The sequence below is a fragment of the Ursus americanus genome, chromosome 23, assembly GCF_024610735.1.
Source record: "Ursus americanus isolate L20-20 chromosome 23, mUrsAme1.1.p, whole genome shotgun sequence".
Taxonomy (NCBI): Eukaryota; Metazoa; Chordata; class Mammalia; order Carnivora; family Ursidae; genus Ursus; species Ursus americanus.
The window spans coordinates 34,493,601-34,516,049 of record NC_142149.1 but is presented as its reverse complement, the minus strand read 5'-3'; the positions used below and the strand labels follow the sequence as shown (position 1 = coordinate 34,516,049).

The window sequence follows — 22,449 nt, the reverse complement described above, 5'->3', positions numbered from 1 at the left end:
TTTTTCTTCTTCCTGTGAAAACAAGAGCAAAGGGATGCATTGGGAAAGCAATGTTCTTGTGGAATAGGCATATATATGTACTCGACTTAATTTTACTCTTTTTAAAGATTTATTTATTAGAGAGCAGGGAGGGGCGGAGGGAGGGAGAAACTTTAGCATACTCCTCACTGAGCTCAGAGCCCCATGGGAGACTTGATTTCAAGACCTTGAGATTATGACCTGAGCTGAAACCAAGAGTCTGGCACTCAACCAACTGCTCCACTCAGGGGCCCCAATATTATTCCTAGATTTCAGAGAACTTTAGGTCTAATGATTTCAAATCAGGGCAGGAACTAAAATTTGTGATTTTCCCTCCCAAGGATTGTGGGAAGAAGCCTAACATACATCAGGATAAGAATGTTGGGGCACCTGGGTGGCATACTTGGTTAAGCATCCCACTCTTGGTTTCAGTTCGGATCCTGAGAGATTGTGCCCCACCACCAGCTCTGCGCTCAGCACAGAGTCTGCTTGAAATTCTCCCTCTCTCCCGCTAGTGCTCTCACTGTCTCAAATAAATAAATCTTAAAAAAAAAAGGAGGGGGGGTGCCTTGGGCTCAGGTCATGATCCCAGTGTCCTGGGATCAAGCCCTGCCTCCCCCTCTCCCTCTGTGCTCTCTCAGGTAAATAAATAAAATCTTAAAAAAGGGTAAAAATGTCATGCTAATTAATAGTATGCAATTATTGGTTAAAAAGCTGTAGCTATTGTCTATAAGGGAGACTCACAAAGTTAATTTGGGATAAGGACCCTGAAAATGGAATCACAGTCGGATAGGAATTCCTATTATAAAGCATAGGATATGCTATTAAAATTTTCTAAGGCAAAATGAATACATTTAACTAATGACTTAAAGTCGAATCAGAGAGGGACAGGGAGAGAGAAGGTAAGTACACCTTGGAGTTGGGAGACCTTGGTTTGTGTGAAGAGCCTCTCTGAACTCGCTGCCTCCAGTATAAAATACTAGTCCTTCGGCGACACCCTGAGCCCTAGGCTGCTCCCTACCTCATTGACAGCCAGGCTTTCATGTTAAGGTGTAAACGGATAGAACCGACGCTAATCCTGGGGAAGGGGAGGGGGGAGGCTTGGGCGTATAGCACACGCTAGTGTTCGTGGTTTCTAAGGTATGTAAAACACCTCTCTCATATTTCAATGTCTATAAAGTGACATACAGAAAGAACACGTTTGTTGGCCAAATCAGAACCATGTAAAACAAATGAATGCATGCATGCCTGACGGCCTGTCTGAGCCAGCCGCAATTCCTCACGATAACAAACCGATCTGAATCGACTGGCTTTTAGGAATAAAGGAGTCCTTTTCCTGACTGACACGCATCACGGCCGCGCCGGCCCTTACACCTCACGTGCCTTCGGTGTCCCGGCGCCCTGGCAGCCGGCCGTCTACGCAGGTTCGGCTGCACCGCTCCCACCGCGCCGCAGAGCCATGAAGGAGCGACGCGCTTCCGCCTACCGAGCCGCGCTTCCGGCCGACGTGGGGCGGCCTGCGCTTCCGGGCCGGCTGATTCCGCGCGCCCGCGCGCGCCCCACCCAGGACCCGAGCCCGTTTCCCAGCCGCGAGAGTTCCCCACGTCTGTTCTTGCCTGTGGTGGGCTTGCTGCGCCCAGGTCCGTCCGAGGAACCGGAGCAGACGCGTCACGCGCTTCACCGCCGCCCCTCGAACCCCACGACTTGTCTCTCAGAGTGGTGGGGTCAGAGGACCCGGCTCAGTGTTCGACCACGGCGTCCTCTACTGAAGGACCCCAGGCCCTGTGAGGCCCCTGTCCCCCGCGCCTCTGCCGCCGGAATACGGGAGGCCGGCGTCTCAACCCCATCTTACCCCAGGTTCTCCAAATACTTTGTCCTAGCTGGAGAACCTAACTCCGACCCCGGCGTCCAGAGCGGCCCACGTGCGCCCCGCGCCCAGTGCGCGCCCCACCCCGGGGGAGGAGCCGCCTGGCTCCCGGCCACTGGGCCAGAGCTGCAGCCGGGCGGTGCGCTCCGGCGGTCTCGGCTTCCTCTCCTCCCCGGCTCGCTCCCGCCCCCTCCTCTTCCCTCCCCTCCCCGGCCTCTTCCCGCCGTCTCACCCAGCCCGCCCGTCTGCCTTTCCAGTCGGGCCTGGCGGGGGCCGCGCACTCGGCGGCTGAGGCCGTGGGACCGGTGAGTGTCACCCCCAGCCCAGGTCCGAAGCGCTTCGCGACCCCGAAAGGGCAAGGAGGCCGGTTTGCCCCCGTAGAGCGGAGGAACGGGGGGCGTCTTCCTCTCCTTTTTCCAAAGCGCCGTTTGCCTACCCTTTCCCATTTCCTTTTCGACTATCTCGTTTCTCAGCAGGAGGTCGCCCAGCTCTTGGCCCTTGCCTAGACCGAGAACCTTTCATGGTCCCCCCCCCCCCCCCCCACCTCTCCACCTTGCTGGCAGGAGGCGGCTCGGGGTCGGGGAATGGTCTCCCCTGGGAGGCTGAGTCCCGTCTCCTGCCCTTCTTTTCTCACTCCTAGGGACCAGGGAAGGGGCAGCTGGCCCGGGTAAGCGTCAGGGCAGCCGCGCCCTTGGCTGGGGTCACATCCACCTTTCTGGGAAGGGCATGCTCTCTCCGTGCCAGGTGCTTCCGGAGCGGCATCCCAGCCCTAGTCCCACCGGGCACCTCGTCCAGAGAGGGAGTCCTGGTTCCCGCACGAAACCTGGGGGCGGGCCCAGGTGGTTTCCCAGGACCCTGACCCAGCTCTTCCCGCCTCGCGCTGTCCTCCGAGGGGAGGACGAACCCTCGGTTGGAGAGGAGGAGGAGCTAGTGATCAGGTTGCCTCTTGCCTGGACTTGGTGTTTCATCTGTTCATTACCATCTCCCTTCTGCCCACAGTGGTCACACCCTTTCCAGAAATTCTCGGCTGGTAACCGCGAAGCTGGAGGAGAGCAAGAGCTGGGAGAACTGGAGAAAACCGCTCTCATCTGACTTGACTCTGGCTGGGAACCGACGGACGCTGCATCATAATAACCAACATTTGCAAAGCGTTCTCTGAGGTATTAGCCCATTTGATCCTTAACTCAGTATTTTGAGGTGTAGGTATTAGTACTAGTATTCTTTTTTGCAAACAGTATTCCTTTTTGCAAACGAGTAAATGGAATAAGGTTTAGAGAGCTCTTGTGATCTGTCTTGGAGGAATTGTGGGCTTTGATTTCTAATTCCACACAACCTGATCCTCTCTTCAAATGAGCTTCCGGTTGAGGGAGCTTTGTTCTCCTTGACTCTCAGGGTGCGCTCTCCATGGCTGTCCCTTCGACAGCGTATGGTCAGTGTCCAAGGTGAATGTGCCCAACACATTCCTGATGCTCTTCTCTGTCCTTTTTCCAGTCTGCATGAAGTCCCTATCCCTGAATTCTTTCACATGCTAGATGTATTCAGAGCCTCAAACGTGTCCGCCAGGGTCAGTCCATTACAGATACCCCTCATCCTCATCCGTCCTTGCTAGGGAGGTGGTGAGGCCTTGGAAATTGTGAGTCTTAGGGTCACTTACAGGTTTTCAGAGATTGGCCTAGGTATAGCCTCACAACACACCCCTCTCAGATTTTCCTCCTCTGAAATCCTTGCCTTTTTAAAGTTGACACTGGACTGTTCTACCTGATTAGTGTCCCCAAATGGATTATCCGTCCTCAGTAGTCCTTACTAATAATAACAATATTCCCCCTCTGACTAAATATTCAGATTTGTACTCTGTGACATCATTGACCTCCATAGCCACTCCTTGTGAGGTAGATTTTACTACCCCCGTTTTCAAGATGAAGGATAAGGTGGGCCAGGAAGGTGACACGGCTTTCCTGTGAATGAGCTGTGATTTTGCGCCCACACAACAACTCTCCTAGAGCGTCAAGAATTGACTCCAGTCTTCCTGGTCTATCAATTACTGGCAATACAAAAATAGGATATTTCTGTCTCCTGGAGAGGGTAGGGCATGAGACTTCTCTGTCTCCCAGTCTCCATCCTCCACAGCACTCAGAATATATGCAGCCCCACCCCAAACCTCTGTAGTAAAACTGGCCCTGAAGAGCCCAGGCAGCCTCTGGAGGCTCTCATAAAAGTTTCCCCTGTTCCCTAATTGGCAGGGGTAGGACAGACTTTCCCTCTCTGCCCAGGCTCGCCTTGATTCTTATTTTGATTCCTCTTGCTTGGCGGGAGGAACAGGAGTGAGTCACCCTGAGGAAGCCCTTACCCGTGTTCGGCCCTTGTCTTCTCTCTCATGTCATAGGCTCTGAGGTGACTCATCGCAGATTCTTCCAGAACTGAGCCTTTGCTGGATCCATGTTCCAACCTGTGCCCCCATGACCAGGTGGATAGCACTCCTTGTGCCTGTGACCCAGAACCCTGGCTGACCACATTGAAGCAGGATGCTCCAGCAGGTAAAACCTCACCCTTAGGTAACCTGGGCCCTGAAGCATCTAAGGCACTTTCCCATCTGTCACTTCGCTGAAGGAAGATTCCACTTACCCTGACCTGGAAGGAAGGGAAAAATCCCTTAAAGGTCGTCTTTTCTCTCTTCACATTTTCACTCCAGTGCCTTTCACCTGTCACTGAGAAGCTTTTCCTGATACCTAATTTGAATCTCTCCTATTGTGGTCTTAGCTGTTTTCCCTGGAATGAGTAAGATGGGATTGGTAAAATGGGATGGGGAGGGGAATCCTTAAGGCACTTTGGTGACTTCACAAGCCTAAACCAGTGAGGGAGTCCTGAGAGATGTCCCTGCCAGTCTGAACTGTTGAGGTACAGTGGAAGCCTGAGGCTTCCAAGGGAAGATACTCTTTGAAGCTGAACCTTAAAGAATATGTAAGAATTAGCCAGGTGGAGAAGGGAAGTAAGCAGTCCAAGCAGAGAGGTCACTGCAAAATGTGGGTGAAGATGCCTATGTGGAAATAGCGAAGGAGTCTGACGAATGGATCATGAAGTGCTTGGTGGGGGTTTGCTATTGCAACATGAAACCTGCCCTTACCCCAGGCCTCTGCCTCTCTAAAAAGGCTACTATGGCCCCAGGCCTTCAGGATTCCAAATCACCCATCTCCTATCCATGTCATCCTTCTCATTCAGCTCTCAGTCCAAAGAGAATGCCAGTAGATAGATATTTGCTGAATTTTTATTTATAAAATGTGGCCAGGCACTGGGCTGAGGCAGATGTTTAAGGTGATACCTGCTCTCCAAGAGCTCACAGTCTAGTGGAGTCCTAGGCAGGTAAGTGCCTGAGACTTATCAGGATGAGCAAGTGGAAAGCCAGCCAGCCTCAAGGGAGCCCGGGTAGACACTACTGTTTGATCATCTTCCAGACTTTTGTCTTATGAAATGAGCTTGAGACTAGAGAGATGCTGGCGGGACAATTGTCTGCTCTGGGCTTTTGTTTGTTTGGTTTTTTAACTTTTTTTTTTTCTTATTAGAAAAGCAGTAATGTTCATCATAACCATACTAGCAGCTGCTCTGTATTGAGCCCTACCTAAGTAGTAGGTACTAGTCTAAGCATTTTACATGAATAATTTTGTTTAGTCCGTAAGCAAGCTACAGTGTTGTATGTACAGTGCTACTGTATCCCCATTTTGGAGATAAAGCTCAGAGAGGTTATGTGACTAATTCAGGGTCACATTCACTATAAGCAATGTGGAAAATATAAGCAAAAAGAACATTAAAATTACCCATAATTATACTACCCAGAGATAACATTTTAGAAAATATCTTTTATCTTTTCCCTAAATATATATTTTAAAAATATTTGAAGCTTTCATACTTTTTTGTAACCTGCTTTATTACATTGTAAGGATATACTATAAATTGTCCACCATTAGGACATGTGGGTTGTGTTCAATTTTCTTACATTTATAAATAGCTCAATATATACTGAATATTCTTATGGCCTTTACATGGGATCGTTTTCTAAAAGAATTGCAGGCTAAAGAGGCATGTGTGCTCTTTAGGCCTTGATATATCATTGCCTAATTAAAGAAGACCTGTTTTTAATAATAGCTAACTTTGGGTGCATATTCCAGGTGCCTTCTCTAAATACTTGATATGCTTTTTAGTGTCTGATGTAGGTGCTACCAGCATTCCCATTTTATAGATGAGGAATATTGAAGGACAGGGAGATTAAGAAATTTACATAACATTGTACAACTAGTAAGTGGTAGAATCAGGATTCAGATCCGGGGAATCTAGCTTTAAGATCTAGGCTCTTGACCATTATACTCAGCTACTTCTCTGCTTGGATCAGAGTTGATCATAAATTATGGCTCAGCTTGTGATTCCCCACCCCATCCCACCCCCAGAGCAGAGGAATTTGCATGGATCCAGCCATGCTCTGACCTCAGCATTTATCCTGGAGGCCAAGAGCCTGCCTTGTGGATTATGGTGAGCCCAAATTCAGAGAACGAGCAACATCTTTGGAAAGAAACTTGTTGCTGGGCCTCTCAGATGACACTTGCCACCTTGGCTTGAGGGGTTTGAACTTTTAGGGTTCATTAATCTCATTGGAAGCCTACATAGTCATATTACAGACTCCTTTCTCCAAAAGCAGATTTCAGCCAGGTACTGCTGTCTTCTACTCCCCACCCCATCTTTCCTGCAATCTCCAGAGAGGTAAGAGGAAAAATGAGACCATGGGAGGAATATGGAAAGAGGAAACATGTGAAAAGTGTTGGCATCAAGGATCGGCAAGGGCGAAGGAGAAATGACCTTTCCCCCTTGGTGCCTATTCTTAACCTCATCCAACTTCCAAGCCAGGCTCCCTCTCAAGCAGACCCAGGCAGAGGAAACTAACGAGCCAGGCTAAATTTAAGCCCCAAGAGCCAGGTGATGAAGGCCTGGGGCTACCTCACAGCTGGTTTTTCATCACAAGCTAAATGGTCTCTTTCAAAAAAAGGCTTGTTTGTTTGTTTGGGGATGGTTGTGATTCCACTATAGCAGCCCCCCACCTTGGGTCCCAACCCTGCTAGGCCCAGTAAGGCTGGAAGCTGGAGCTCATTCAGAGGAGAGGGGATAGCATTTTTCCCTTATTGAGTACACACTGTGTGCCAGGCACTAAGTGTTTGTGTAGCTCTTATTTTTCTGTCCAATAGCCCTGCGAGCTGGTTTTATTTTCCTTTATTTACAAATAAAGAAGCTGTGGCTCAGAGAGGTTAAGCAACTTACCCAGGCTCACGGGCTTAGTAAGTGGCAGAACTGAAATTTGAACCCAATCAGACAATGATACTAGAGGACTGTTCTCTTTCTGCTCTTCAGGCCCCCACCCCTACATTGCTGCCAGCTGGTCTCAGTCCCAGATTTCATGGCCCTCTTCTCATGGCCTCTCAGGTTAATGGCCACAGTTCAGACTCCAGTTCCCAAGGTGGGGAACCCCTCAGAGAAGACCTGCAGGAGTTCCTGAGCGGGGAAGCCCCGCTACACCAGCTGGATGACCTCACCAAGGTGAATCCCGTGACACTGGAGACAGGTATGGGCCTCCCTCTCCTCAAGAATGCTGTCTCCGAAGCACCCGTTGGTGCCTGGCTGGCTCAGTTGGTGGAGCGTGCGACTCTTGATTTCAGGGCTGTGGGTTTGAGCCTCACATTGGGTGTAGAGATTACTTAAAAATAAAATCGTGGGGGGGTGGGGGAGGTGCCGGCTCCAAGAGGGTGGGGGTGTGATGTGGTTACAGCTTCCCCTGGCCAGACCAAGGCAGGCAGGACTCCTAACCTCGAGCCAAATAGGCTGCTCCAGACCGCTGCCTGGCAGCTGCACCCAGGCTCCCCAGGGCAGACTTTGCTCCAGATTTGGGGCTCATCTTAATTAGATCTTGTACCTATTCATCAGGGAGCTGCTGGGATCTAAAGGCACTTGGCTAATTGCAGAGGTAGCAGAGTTAAGCCAGCGTTTGTCTGTGTGGGCAATTGTGTCTATATTTGAGCCAGAGTTTGCTAAAGGTGCTTCTGCCTCAGTCCTGAGGTGTTTGCAGGCTCGGTACGCAGTAGACACGTTCTACACCAATGCTGGCTGCACCCTGGTCGCTCTGAACCCCTTCAAGCCCGTCCCTCAGCTCTACTCACCAGCACTGATGAGAGAGTACCACAGTGCTCCTCAGCCCCAGGTAAGGCTCAGCCACTTTCTGGGCCTCACGGCTCCGCCATATCCCTCCAGGCCTCCTTCCAGCTTCCCCGTCATTATCCATCTCTTCACCTGCCATGCAGTCATTCATATCTGCTGGTGCCATGGCCCTGCCCACCATGCGATTGAAGAATTTTGGACACATGACAGTAGGTGCAAAGTGAGAGATAAATAAATGTTTGTTTAACTGAGTTTGGAACCTAAAATAAGGACATGGGATAATGGATTTTTTCCTTGTTTGTGACTTTATTAATAGGGAAGGATTTACAAAGGTGTATTTGTGTATTTAATGAACCATTTTGGGGGGGAGAGAATAACATGACATATAATGAGTGCCCTAGAAAATTCAGCATGTGTTTCTCTCTACTGAGAGGAATAAATTTTGATGGCGTTGGAGGTGGTGCAGGCGGGGAATAGGCCAGCTGGTGTTTAAGTGCATGTCTTCAGAGAGAAGTAAGAGCAAACTTGCTGGCAGGAAGGGCGCTGTCAAGGAGAGAGACCGTAGATGAGATGAGAAGGTGAGATAAGCCAGGGCTGCTGGCGAAGGGTCTGAAGCACGACAGCGGCAGAATGTATCCATAGTGCTGCTCCCCGCGGGTGGAGGAACTGACTAGAGCCCACCATGGGGATAATTACTCTGGAAGTTAGGGGAGTCAAGTTCAGGAAGGTGAAACAAGATATAGGGAGAACAGTTGGAAGCTTCTAACAGTTCAGGGAAGAGGCGGCTGGGGCAGAGGCAGGTGCAGAGAGGGATGGCTCTGATTCCATCCACAACAGTACCTTCTCTCTGGGAACCTGTGGGTAGGTGATGATTGCTGGGTGGGCAGTGCTGGGCTCGCTAGGCATTGTGCAGATGGCCTGGCCCTCCAGAAGCTCATGCATGGTTAAGTGTCCAAGTCTTCCCTGAGAGCCCATATCTCACTGACAGCCTCTTCAAAGGCAAAAACCATGTCATGGTTTCCTGTTCCCCCAGTGCCCAGTTTAATGCCCAGCACATTGAGGATAACTAATATTTGTTGATGGAAAGAAGAACAGTGGCCTTGGAATTCAAATCACATGGTTGCATTTACTTACTGAGTGACCTTGGGAAGGTTATTTAACTCCACCAAACCTCAGATTTCTCCTCTATAAAATAGGATTAGCTATCCAACTAACGGGCAGATTTTTTAGGCAGTAACTTGTAGGGAAGCTCTTTGCATGCTGCAAAGTAAAGTAACATAAAATAATCGGTAGAATAAGACTATTAAGGTAAGATAAAATCATAGACTGGTCAAGGCCAGCGCTGCTTCCACACTAAGAGAAGATGGGTGGATATAGCCATCATAGGGATCCCACAGTTGGGTCTAACACTTACATCCGGGAGATTTTCTAGAGGAACCCTCCTGGCACCACTGTTGGCACTCTCCCCATCTCAGCCATCATTGGATCAACCACTCCTTGGAGACAGGCATTCCCTCATGTGACCTTTCACCCCTTGATGTTTCAGAAACTGAAGCCCCACATCTTCACTGTGGGTGAACAGACCTACAGGAATGTCAAGAGCCTGATGGAACCAGTCAACCAGTCTATCGTTGTCAGCGGAGAGAGTGGTGCTGGAAAGGTAGGAGGGCCTCTTTCCCACCCTGTCAACTTTGTGACTGGTGGGGTGGTCAGAGAGGAAGGAGGTCATTCCTTTTGGAGTCGTTTGCTGCCTAGTCATTGCCAGATAGGCTGGCTCAAGCAGGGCGTCAGTGTGCAGTGGTGAGCAAGCACTGGGCAGGAAATCAAGAGATGGGGTTCTAGTCCAGGCTCTTCCATGTAACCCTGGGTGAGATACTTTTTCTCTCCGCCTTCATTTTCTTCTCAGAGGTCTCAGCTCTGACACCACTGGAAACAAAAGTCAGCTATTAGGGATTCCAGAATATAGTTAGGAGCACATCAGAAAGGTGTTTAGGTTCTGCAAACCTCAGTTCTTTCATTTGTAACATGACGGGGACAGGAGGACCAACATGTGAGTCATGGGACTCCTATGAGAGTTAAATGGACCAGTGCACATAGGCACTTGATGGCATGCTTGGCACATGGCAGCACTCCTCTAAAACTAGCTGAGGTTACTTGTGGGAAAGGGTTTATTGGAGTAGCCCACCCGTACCCTCTGGGTTGCCCATGAGGGCAAGGACAGTGCATTGGGCCAGCTGTGGGGAAGGACAGAAGCATTTGATGCAGTCATGTGGCCCCCTGGGTGCCAGAACCACAACAGGAGAGACAGAATGTTGCACAAGGATGGTTAAGGAGTGGCACAGTTGGTCAGAGGACGCCACCAGGCCAGGCCTCACCACCTTCTTGCCAAGGCTCACCGAGCCACCCCATCCTTTCCACAATGCTTTTACCTTCACAAGGGATTTTTTTTAGACCATACACTGCCTCTGCCTATACTTACATATGGGAGAATTGCCAAGCACCGAGTACCTGACAGCTTCTAGGCCGCGGGCTAGCCACTGAACAGTGGCAGGGGAAGAATAGAGATGCAAAATGCAACATACAGCTTTTAGGGAGCTCTTAGTCCACCGGGAAAGACAGACAAGGAAACAGGTAAAGACGGTAAGCTGCTGCAGGGATGACAGCTTGGACTTGGGTGTGGAGAGGATCTTCAAGAGCTCTTTCAAAGTGGCCAGTGCGGTGGCTCATACCCAGCTCCTAGAGGAGACCCAGTGTCCTCCAGAATTGCTCTGGGTTGCTGAGGCGGGACCTGGCCTGAAACCTACGCCAGTGGAGCTCAGTAACCCTTTATTGAGCAGCCGCTATGGTCTTTTGCTTGGTCTGTATGTTTTTTGTGTTTTTTTTTTAATTAGTAGTAACATAATTACATAGTTCAAAAACCAAGTAATACTGCAAGGCTTACAAAGAAAAACAGCAGCCCTACCCCATATCTATCAAGACTATTCCTTCTCTCCAGAGGCAACTACTTTCACATCTTCTAGCAGTTTATTTGGGTGTTTGCATCCGTATTTCTAAACAACATCCTTATATTGCTATTAATTTTTTAGTTTTTTACCTTACCCGTTCATTTCATACTATGATAAGGATTTAGCCCTATTTCTCTGCCCCCAAATACATATATAATTACATCACGATTTCTAATTAATATGCAGTATTACAGACATGTATGTATTGTTCACAGAAGAGCAGTGTAATATACTATCTTTTCTTGTATAATTTTTACTTTCCCTCTACGTAATAATTGCCCCGTTTTTTCACTTGTTTAGTTTCTGTATACCTATTCAGTCATTACTAAACCTGTCAGCAAAGCTGGATAACACCTGTCCACTGACAAGTACATTGGGTCCTTTTTTTTTCTTGGTGATGTTGTTCCCAGAGCTCCCAGACCTCTGCCCCCCACCCCCCTGACTGGTGGCTGCCAAGGGCTGTTGCCACACAGTTAGTACCTGGGAGCTTCTCTGCCTCACTCTGGGGATCCCCCAGTTGCCCTCTGTCCCATGACAACACCCCCCACGCACACACCCATTGCTGGAGTCCATGGCTTCAACTTCTTAATGGCCCCGTTTTTATGGAGCACTTTCTTTAGTAGCTTCCTGGAAAAGGTATTTGCAGGGCAGATTTCTGAGTTGTTGCACCTCTGAAAATGTTTATTTTGCCTCAAATTTTATATGTTGGCTGGATTTTGTAATTCCAGTTTAGAGACTGTTTCTTTTCAAATTTGTAAGGTTTTTTTCTTCTGTATTTTTGGAGTGTTGTGATAGAGTCCCCTCTATAATGGCGATTTGTTCTTTCTTTCCAAAAGCTTTTACAGTCTTCGTTTTTATCCATAGGTATTAAAACTCACAGTGCTGTGTCTTGGTATGGTTGTTTGGTTTTGCTTTGTTTTGTTTTGTTTCATTTGCTGTGCTGGCTATTTTGCGTGGGTCTTTTTAACCTGAAAACTCACGTTCTTTTGTTTGGGGAAATTAGTATTATAGCTAGTAATTTAATAATGGCCTCCCTTCTGTTTCCTCTTTTTGAAACTCCTATTAGAAGGAAGTTTGATTAATTGTCTAATATTCTTATTTTTCCTCACTTATTCTTCCGTCTCAATATTTTGTTTTACCTTCTGGGAGATAATTCTCTACCTTCCAATTTTTTGAATTTTGAATTTTTGTTAAAAAAGGTTAATTCTAAGAGTTCTCTCTTGTTCTCTGAATATTATTCCCTGCTTTCCCACCATACTGGTCTTATTTCATAGATTCAGCATTTTATTTTTGAGGATACTTCATTATTTTTACTTGTCTTCTGCTCCTTGCATTGACTCTGTTCCCATCTAGTTCCTTTTTCTTCATTTGTTGTGATATTTGTCGTTTGTGTAAAAGAGGTTTATCAAATGATCATTAAGTTTCTGTTCATATTTAAGAATAAGGCATTATTCTTAAATGCCTCATTAAGCAACTGACTAGAATCTTTGTGTTTTGGATAGGTTTGTCAACCAGAGCCTCACTGTAGGTAGCTTTTTAAACCTGTGGGACCCTGAATGTCCATAACTTTTCTCATGAGCTTGTCAATGTCTCCAGAAAACATTCTTTAGCAGAGATATGGAAACTATAAAGAGTTAAATGAAAATGATAAAAATTAAAAATAAAATGAATAATTCCTTCATGCTTATCAGCAGACCAGACGTGCAGACAAATACATCAGTGAATTTGACAGTAAATCAATAGAAATAATTCAGATTGAGAAACAAAGAGAGAAGCACATCTGAGAGCTATGGTACAATATCCCATGGACTACCATAGTTGTTCCTGGTGTGCCAGGAGAAAGAACATGTGTGTCAGTGGCAATATCTTACACAATGAACAAAAGATGGCAAGCACAGGTCCAAGAAGTTCAGAAGACAATAAGCAGATGAATACAAAGAAACATACCTCACATTATAGTCAAATTGCTGAAAACCAAACAGAAAACTTTCATGGGAACCAGAAAAAACAAAGAAATATTACAAAAAGAGGAACAAAGATAAGAGTGACAACGGGCATCTTTCAAAAACTGCAAGCCCAGGGATGCCTGGGTGGCACAGTCAGTTGAGTGTCCGACTCTTGGTTTCAGTATAGGTCATGATGTCAGGGTCATGGGATTGAGCCCTGTGTCGGTCTCCGTGCTTAGCACAGAATCTGCTTCAGAATCTCTCTCCCTCTCCCTCCCCCCCTCTCTCTCAAAAAATAAATAAATCCTTAAAACAAAAACAAAAACAAAACAAAAACTGCAAGCCCAAAGGTAACAGCAACATCTTTAAAGTGCTAAAAGAAAAAAAAAGTGCTGAGAGAAAGTATCTGTTGAGGCGCCTGGCTGGCTCAGTTGGAAGAGCATGCAACTCTTGATCTCAGGGTTGTGAGTTTGAGCCCCACATTGGGCATAGAGATTACTTAATAAAAAAGAAAGTTGGTTTTGTTTTGGGTTTTGGTTTTTTTCTTTTTCTTAAGAAAAAAATATCTGTCAACCTAGAATTCTATTACCAGCAAAAACAGCAAAATATCTAAAAAAATTAAAACCACTAGTCAGTGGATCGTACAGCTCTGGATTCCAGGGCTGTGCGTTCAAGCCCCACATTGGGCATGGAGATTATTTTTTTTAATTTTTTAAAACCATCTAAGTGAAAAAAAGATTTTCAAATGAAAGTTGAAGGAATTCATTGCCAATGGACCTGTACTACAAGAAACACTGAAGGACGTTCTTTAGGTCAAAGGAATATGAAACCAGGTGACTATTTGGATTGATACAAGGGAGTAAAGAACACTGGGGATGTGATATCTTATTTTTTATCTCTAAAAGATAATTCACTCTAGGAGAGCCTGGGTGGCTCAGTTGGTTAGGCATCTGACTCTTGGTTTCAGCTCAGGTCATGAGTTCAGGATTGTGAGGTTGAGCCCCGCATCAGGCTCCACACTGTGCATGGAGCCTGCTTAAGATTCTCGCTGCACCTCCCCCCCAATTCTCTCTCCCTATCTTTAAAAAAAAAAAAATCTTAAAAGATAATTCATTCTAAGGCAAAAGATAGTAACAACTTACTGTGGAGATACAATGGAATCCCTAAAGTACTAAATTAACCATAAAAGAAGAAAAAAGTAAAGATCCCATGAAACAAATCACAGAGAAATAACAAGATGGTAGGTCTAAACCCAGCCATAGTGATTGTTACATTAAATGAATATAGACTAAATACTCCAATTAAAAGACGTCAGATTGGGGTGTTTTGTTTTGTTTTGTTTTGTTTTTAAAGGCAAGACTCAAATTATAGGTCTTCAGGAAGCCCACTATAATTATACAGGTAGGTTCATAGTAAAAGAACAGGAAAAGGTACGTCATTCCAACATTAATCAAAGGAAAGCTGAAGCAGTTATATTAATACAGAACAACATTTTAGGGGCAGCTGTGTGGTTCAGTTGGAAAGAACATGTGACTCTTGATCTTGGGATTGTGAGTTCAAGCCCTGCATTGGGTGTAGAGAATTACTAAAAAAATAAACTTTAAAAAAGAGAAGATAATACTAAATATGTACAGTTTCAAAATACATGAAGCAAAAGTTGATTGGAATTGAAAGAATATGATAAAATCAAAATTATAATTTGAGATTTGAGCATTCTTTTCAAGTACACGATACACTCACCAACAGACCACATTCTGAGGCATTAAAACAAATCTCAATTTGAAAAGATTAAAATCATGCAAACTGTTCTCTGTCCTGAGTAGAAATAAGCTAAAAATAAGTAACAAAGATACTTGGAAAATATCCAAAGCATTTGGAAATTAACAACCTTCTAAATATCTTCTGGGCAAAGATAAAACCACAGAGAATGTTAGAAAAGTACTGTGAACTGAATGAAAAGGAAAACAGGACATATCAAAATCTGCTTTAAAAAAATAGCAGTGCTTGGAGGGAAATTTGTAGCATTAAGTGCTTAATAAGGAAAGAATAGAGAACTCAAATTAGTGATCTAAACTTCCACCTTAAGCAACTAGGAGAAAAAAGAATAAACCCAAAATAAGGAAGAAGGAAATAAAAGAAACCAATATTTCATTGTATGTTAACTACCTAAAGATATAATGGAATATTCAGCTATCAAAAAGAATGAAATCTTACCATTTGCAGTGACATGGATGGAGCTAGAGTGTATTATGCTAAGCAAAATAAGTCAATCAGAGAAAGACAAATACCATGTGATTTCACTCATACGTGGAATTTAAGAAACAATGTATGGGAGGGGGGATAAAAAGAAGGAAACAAACCATAAGAGATTCCTGAAGGTAGAGAACAAACTGAAGTTTGATGGAGGGAGGTGTGGTCGAGGGGATTAAGGAGGGCAATTGTTTTGATGAGCCCTGAATATTGTATTTAAGTAATGAACTACTGAATTCTACCCCTGAAACCAATAGCTGTCACCTAAGTAGAATTTAAATTAAAAATAATAAAAGAAGGAAAGTGAAAAGTCAATATATTAGGAAACAAAAATAAGTCAAAGGCCATTTCTTCAAAAAGATTAATAAAATTGATATCATTGCAGTCAGACTTTAAAAAGTTCACAAGTTACCAGTATCAGAAATAAAATAGACACCACTATAGGTCCTACAGATTGATAAGAGATTATTATGAACAACTTTATTCCAATAAATTCTACAATTTAGATGAAATGGAGAAATCTTTTGGAAGACCCAAACTGCTGGAGCTCACACGAGAAGAAATGTAAATGGGCCTTTATCTATGAAAGGTGCTGAAGTCGTAGCAATAAGCCTGGCCGCAAAGACAGCTCCAGGCCCAGGTGGCTTTACTTGTGAATTCTACCAAGTATCGAAGGAGATAATGTTACCAGTTCTACACAAAGTCTTTCGTAAAATAGAAGGGAACATCTCCCACCTCATAGAAAGGCCTAAAAGAATTTAAAGAATTGTACTACAACTAAAAAGTTGTAGTGAGGTGTGTAGAGAGTTGAGCAAAGTAACAGGTTGCAGAGTCAATATATAAAAATCTGTTGTATTTCCGTGCCCTCGCAGCAAACAGTTGGAAGTGAAAATGTGCATTTCAGCTGATTAACAAGTGAGAATTTTCTAATTAGATTGCCTGGGTGTAAATCAGAACTCTGTCATGTACTAGATGTGTGGTCTTCCAATAAAATTAAAAATCTTTCTTTGCCTCAGTTTCATTTTAAAAACAGGTAAATCCTGGTACCTGCATCACAGGTTTAGTAAGAAAGTGCACAGAAAGCGTCCTTACTAGCTCAGTGCCTGCCCCAGAGTAGTCAGTATTAGCTGTGAGCCCTCAGAGACACTGAGTAGCCCGCCCAGCTCAAGGTGAGTTGTCCCTTCTCCATTCCGGCTTCCTTTCTCAAGGGTGTCCTCTGGAACTAGGAGCAGCCGAAGGGAGCAGCCCCCCATTTCATGATGGGGCAAGTGCCTTGCCCAAGGACACAGTTGAATTCAGCGTTCCCCCATTGGGTCAGCCATGTGCCTGGTGGAGAAGAGGGCTCTGGTGGGCACCATATCGCGAGGTGTGGTCGGAGGGAACGTGCACACGGCTCACGGGGCTGTTTCTGCCACAGACGTGGACGTCGCGCTGCCTGATGAAGTTCTACGCTGTGGTGGCCACCTCTCCCACATCCTGGGAGAGCCACAAGATTGCCGAGAGGATTGAGCAGCGAATCTTGAATTCCAACCCTGTCATGGAAGCTTTTGGTGAGCTCGGTGTCCTCTGCACAGTACCTCAATTCTGTTTCCTCTGGGATTTGCCGCCTCCCAGGGAGAGGGGTAGTGCTTTCGGTCCGTCTCTGGGAGTTGGAGGATGAGAGTATCACTCGCTGCCTTGGACCCTCAAACTGCTAGGTACCCTTGGGTTCTTTCCATTAGAGTCATCCCCTCCTCTGGCCTAGGCTGGAGAGGACCTTGTGGCTCACCTAGTTCAAATCCTGTTCTTACATACGGTTTCCCGAGGGTTCAGAGAAGAAGGGGGCTTGTCTAAGAATGTTGATCAGATAGTGTCCATGTCGGGACTGGAGCTTAGATGCGTCCGCGTGGGCCCACAGCTGCCCAGATGCAGGGTGGAGATAGGTCTGTTGTACTTCGATGTTGTCTAACTTAATAGTGACAGCTCGTTGGTTTTGGCCCTTTCCCTTCAAAGAAGACAGTCCCTGACCACCTAGACTTGCTCATTCCAGTTCATTGCCAAGAAGTTCTAACCCTCCTGAAACACGTTTGCTGAAGTCCCGAGTGCGCATTCCCCAGTCCCGTCCCCGTGACGTGAAAACCCACAAGGGGGCTATTTGGTGACTTGAGGATAGAGACATGCCCCCACGTTGGCCCGCGAGAACCCTGTCAATGTGGTGGAGTGGCATAAACATAGGTGTGATCTGTAGGGAATGCGTGCACCCTGAGGAATGACAACAGCAGTCGCTTTGGGAAGTTCATCCAGCTCCAGCTGAACAGGTAATGGCTGATGGGAGGATGGGGATGGGGAGTCTGAAAATGCCTGGGGCGGTTTCCAGCCTGGGCTACTCCTGTGGGCAGAACCCTACTCCTCCTGGCATGTAATGTTTGTGGAATAAATGAACCTGGGGGTGATCTTTGAACCTGGAGAATTCTAGCTACTCCAGTCTTAGAGACCCTGAGGCAGTGTGCTTGTCATGGCCTGTGAGTTTCTCCTGGCTTCTACCCTGGTTCAAGGGCTTCTAGTTAAACTACCACCTCTCTGGCCTGCACCCCTGAGCTTGAAGCTGAGACTTCTGTTCGCCTTGAGATGGGACAAAATGGTATAAAGCGGGCTTGGCCCTGTCTACCTGAGCTGGTCATGGGAATGTCCAGACCACCCAAGGACCTGCTGAGTGGTCCCTACTCCTGAAGACCTACTTGGAAGAGCTTTGGGGGGAGTGGCTAGGTTGCATTCAGGCATTAAGTTAAGTACTTAATAAATGGCTACCTGCTTGTGCCCAGGGCCCAGCAGATGACTGGAGCCACAGTCCAGACGTACCTCCTGGAGAAAACTCGAGTGGCCTGCCAAGCCTCCAGTGAGAGGAACTTCCACATCTTCTACCAGGTTTGTGTCAAGCTGGGCCCGCAGCTGCCTAGATGTAGGATGGAGATGGGTCTGAGCCTCCAAACCCTCTTCTCCGCAGTGCTCCCTCCGTGCTCCAGGCCTGCCCTGCCACTTTCGGTGATGCCACCACTTATTCCTGCAGACTTTATGCAACTCTTCTGCCTCATGCTAGACCTTGGCTCCCAGGATGGTTTTGACATGGAGATGCATTTCCTTTCTCTATCAGACCAAAGGTCCTTGAGACTGGGGCTGGGTCCCCCTCATCAGACCGAGGACTCTTAGAATGGCAGCTGTCTCAAACGGAGTGAAGGCTTCCCTAGAGCTGTCTCATGTGTCTCTCATCAGCCTTGGGGTCCCCCAGAGCCTGGATAGTATGTCTCCCTGCTCAGATGGGACCTGGGGCTCCCCAGACAGGAGTCGTGCTTTCCTCATCAGACCACAGGTCTCCTCAGCAGGCTTTTTTTGCAACAGGTTGGAGACATTCAGAACTGTTGCTGTGGCTTTTGCCCCTGGGTCTGCCCTGGGCTCTGTGCAGGGACCTCTCAGCCTTGTGATATCAAAGCATTTCTCCTCTCATAGCAACCCCAGGCTTATGCAGCCCTGGGCTTCCTCACACCCTCACCTTGGCCACCCGCCCACCCCTCCCCACAGATCTGTAAAGGAGCCAGCACGGACGAGAGGCTCCAGTGGCACCTTCCCGAGGGAGCGGCCTTCTCTTGGCTGCCCAACCCAGAGAGGACTTTGGAAGGTATGGGGAGCCTTGTCCAGCACCCTGGGCTGGCCCATCAGTACCCACTTACCCTCTGCACAGGGCCTGCCTTCTTCACCCCTCGATGCCCCTGCTGACCTCTGTTCCTGACCCTGGGCTGTGACTTGGATTCCTTTTCAGAGGATTGTTTCGAGGTGACCAGAGAGGCCATGCTTCATTTGGGCATCGACACCCCCACTCAGAACAACATCTTTCAGGTTAGAAGAAAAGGCACACCTCTTATCTTCAGCAGAAGTGATGGATGGGCAGCCCCTTTCATAGGTCCCTTCTCTGAACTCTGAAGAACTAGGCCTTTAGGCACATGAGCAATCTCTAAGGAGTCAGTTACCCTCTGTGCCTGGACAGGGCATCAGGGCGGACAGGGCACAGAGGACAGTGATAGTGTGCAGTGTGTGGTTAAAACCTATCACGGTGGTTGTGGGCTGGAGGTGGGGGGAAGGGTGAGGTGCCCGGGTCAGTTACTACTGCAGTGATCAGAATAGATAAGTAGTGCTGTCACAGGTTCATCTGGTGTATTCAGACTTTAAAATCATGTTCATACCTTTTAGTCCACTTCGTTTTTTTCAACAGTCCTGCATGTATGGAGGTTTTCCCATTTTTATGCTTGAGAAAACTAGAGAGGTAAAGTGACCTCCCTAAGTCAGACATCACCAAGTGACAGTTCGTACCAGACGTAGTAATTCCAATTTCCAACTTTTCCCTCCTCTCAGATGGAGTGTTGACCCAAGTGAGCTGGGCCCCTCTCATCCCACTAGTGGCCTCCCTTCTCCCTTCTGTCCTGCTGACAGGGCTGACTACCTCCCTCCCCTATCACCTCCTGACCCACCAGAGCACTGGGAGAGAGATATCTGGGACAGGCTGGCAGCAGCCACAGGGAAGCCTCTGCCGGGAGATGGCAGTGCAGTGGAAAGTGACCTCTCCCTCGAGATGGGGGCTGCTCAGGCAGGGAGGGGATCGTGGCCAGTATAGGCACCATTAGGCCACAGCTTGGCCAGAGGGACAGCACATGGGGACGAGCCCCGGGCGAGTGGACAACACTGGGGTTCTGGATAGCAGTGTTGGCTTGTCAGTGTCATGACCCTCTGCCCGCTGGGCACAGCAGTCTTCTGCCAAGGTAGGTTGTGGCCTGAACGCGGTAGCATGTGGAGACCCCCTGCCTGGGACCAGACAGGGATGGTAGGAGAGGCCCTGCTCTCCCAATAAGGGTCTCAGGGTTTCCAAGTTGCTGGACCTATAAGTCTCTTCTCTGTAGCCCCTGGGGCCTCAGCCGTGTAGCTCAGTGAGTGCACAGTCCCCTGTGCAGTGTGGACTGGGACAGGAACCCACTGTGCAGAGACCAAACTCCCAGATTCCACTGCAGGGTGAGCTGCCAGAAGCCCCACACTGGGGAAAGGCCAGAGGGAGCCGGGGCCAAACCCCCACTGGCTACACACAAGTGAGCCTGACCCACAGGGACAGATAGTGGGTGACTTAGCAGCCCCACTGGCTGCCCCGGGAGGCCCCTGAAGTCAGACTGCCTGGGTTCTCATCCTGCCTTTGTCTTTTACCAAGTCTGTGGTCTATAGGCTTGTGATTTAAAGATTTTATTTTATTTTTTTAAGTAATCTCTACACCCAATGTGGGACTCGAACTCAAAACCCCAAGGTTGAGAGTCGTATGCTCCACTGAGCCAGCCAGGACCCCTGTAGACTTATGATTGAACTTTTCCCTTTGTCACCTCTGTCATGGGTATCATCACAGCACATTTCTCATTGATTTTTGAAAAGATTAAATGAGGTAATGCATGTAACTCATATAGAATTGTGCCTGGCAGGGTCTCATAGTCCGGGGGCCTCAGTTAGGAGCTTGTCTTACTATTCTGTTACCGGGACTCTGCTCAGGGAGAGGGGCCCTTCCCGGGCGAGGCTCCAGCCCTTGAGAAAGCGCTCACCCCGCGTCCTCTCCTGCCCGCTCAGGTCCTGGCCGGACTGCTGCACCTCGGCAACGTCCGCTTTGCCGACTCTGAGGACGAAGCCCAGCCCTGCCAACTGAGGGGCGACGCCACATGTGAGGACGGGGTGGGGGCCTGGGCTCAGGTTTGGTCACACCGCCAGGGAGCGGGCCCGTCCTGTCTGCAAAAGGGCCAGCATTGCTGGGGCTGGAGGGGGAAGCCCGAGGGTGAAATCTGGAATGCGATGCCCTTGATGAAACCACGGACGTTACTCCTCACCCCATCTCTGGGGAGGCAAACAGCAGCATCCCTGTTTTACAGATGAGAGAAAAGTCAGAGGGTTTATACAGTGATCTGTCCCACGTGGGGCTGTGTGAACTGAGACAGAGAAGGCCTGGGTTCAGGTCCTGCCTCTGCCTTGGGCAAGTCTTACCCACCAGAACCTAGGTTTATTCTGCCAGTTGGTGGGGTAGTGGTTCCACTGTGATGACTTCACATTGTCTTGTGAAGAGGGCTGTTTGGATGGAAGGTGATTTGTCCCTCTCAGGCTCTATCAGGACATCCGCCTTGCTGCTGCAACTTCCAGAAGACCCACTGCTGGACACACTGCGAATCAGAACCATCAGGGCAGGCAGGCAGCAGCAGGTGTTCCGGAAGCCCTGCTCCCGAGCCGAGTGTGACACCCGCAGAGACTGTCTGGCCAAACTAGTCTACGCACGGTGAGCACTCAAGGCCCTGCCCTCCTTCCAGGTTCTCCCCCTGTCTGAAGCTGGGCCAGACACCATCAGGCAATAGGCCCAGGCCCGTGGTGAAAGCTTCCAAAGAAGCAGACGCATTCTCCTCCCTGCCCAGACCGGACAGCAGGGAGTGGCTCCTGCGTTTTCCCCGAGCGAGGCCTTGGACCTTAATTCCAGAGTCCTCTGCGTGGGGAAGTTGCCACAGTCTGGGCTAGACTCAGCTCATTATTAAAGCATGGGAGGCTGCCTTGCCCTTGGCAGTGGGTGAGGAAAGCCTGCCTGGCTCTCCACCGGCGGAGCAGGCCCCAAAGGCAATCTGGGGCCTCTCGGTTCCAGCTTGAGACCTGTGGGTGGATCGGCTCCCCTGTGTCCATGTGCCCTTGCACTTCGTCTCTTCATGTTAGTCACCTGGGGAGACCGATAGACCGTAGAGCCAGGAGCTTGGCCCGTGGTCTCGCACAGCAGCGTGCAGCAAGTGCAGGCCGCGAACCGGAAGGTGGGCGTCCTGGCCTTTTCCCGGCCGGTTATTTGGGCATCTCCACACTCTGGCCACGTGGTTAAGGGTGACTTCTCACCCTGGGTTCTGAGAATCTTCAGGGTACCAAGTGAGGGTATCAAGGGCCGGGAATCCTCCAAAACTATGGGACAGAACACATGTATGTGTGCGTATGCAGGTGCTTTGGGAACTTGGGCGCTAGGGAGAGAGGCCCCCCTGCTTTCATGAACTTCCTGAAGAGTCAAGAGCCTGGGAGGCACTACTGAGGGAATAAGATCCACTGAGATGAAGATGGCCCAGGGCAGGTGGGCTCAGACTAATCCCAGTTCAGCAAGAGA

General features: G+C 48.2%; 1 protein-coding gene across 4 annotated transcripts in view; it reads left to right on the top strand.

Annotated features, from left to right (window-relative positions):
• Positions 1–2,037: 2,037 nt before the first annotated feature.
• The window catches only part of MYO19 (myosin XIX), a 33,081-nt gene continuing 12,669 nt past the window's right edge, over positions 2,038–22,449 (top strand). The window contains exons 1-13 of one of the 4 annotated variants that reach the window (XM_045773478.2): positions 2,038–2,190; positions 2,885–3,045; positions 4,269–4,419; positions 7,346–7,484; positions 7,969–8,117; positions 9,621–9,734; positions 16,693–16,825; positions 17,503–17,572; positions 18,077–18,179; positions 18,831–18,927; positions 19,069–19,145; positions 20,904–20,994; positions 21,426–21,597. In XM_045773478.2, the coding sequence (XP_045629434.2) occupies positions 4,408–4,419; positions 7,346–7,484; positions 7,969–8,117; positions 9,621–9,734; positions 16,693–16,825; positions 17,503–17,572; positions 18,077–18,179; positions 18,831–18,927; positions 19,069–19,145; positions 20,904–20,994; positions 21,426–21,597 (1,157 nt within the window). In that variant the 5' untranslated portion in view covers positions 2,038–2,190; positions 2,885–3,045; positions 4,269–4,407. Of the gene's footprint in view, positions 2,191–2,884; positions 3,046–4,268; positions 7,485–7,968; positions 8,118–8,167; positions 8,284–9,620; positions 9,735–16,692; positions 16,826–17,502; positions 17,573–18,076; positions 18,180–18,830; positions 18,928–19,068; positions 19,146–20,903; positions 20,995–21,425; positions 21,598–22,449 lie in introns of all 4 variants that reach the window. The other 3 variants (XM_045773475.2, XM_045773477.2, XM_045773474.2) reach the window with 3 other exon arrangements.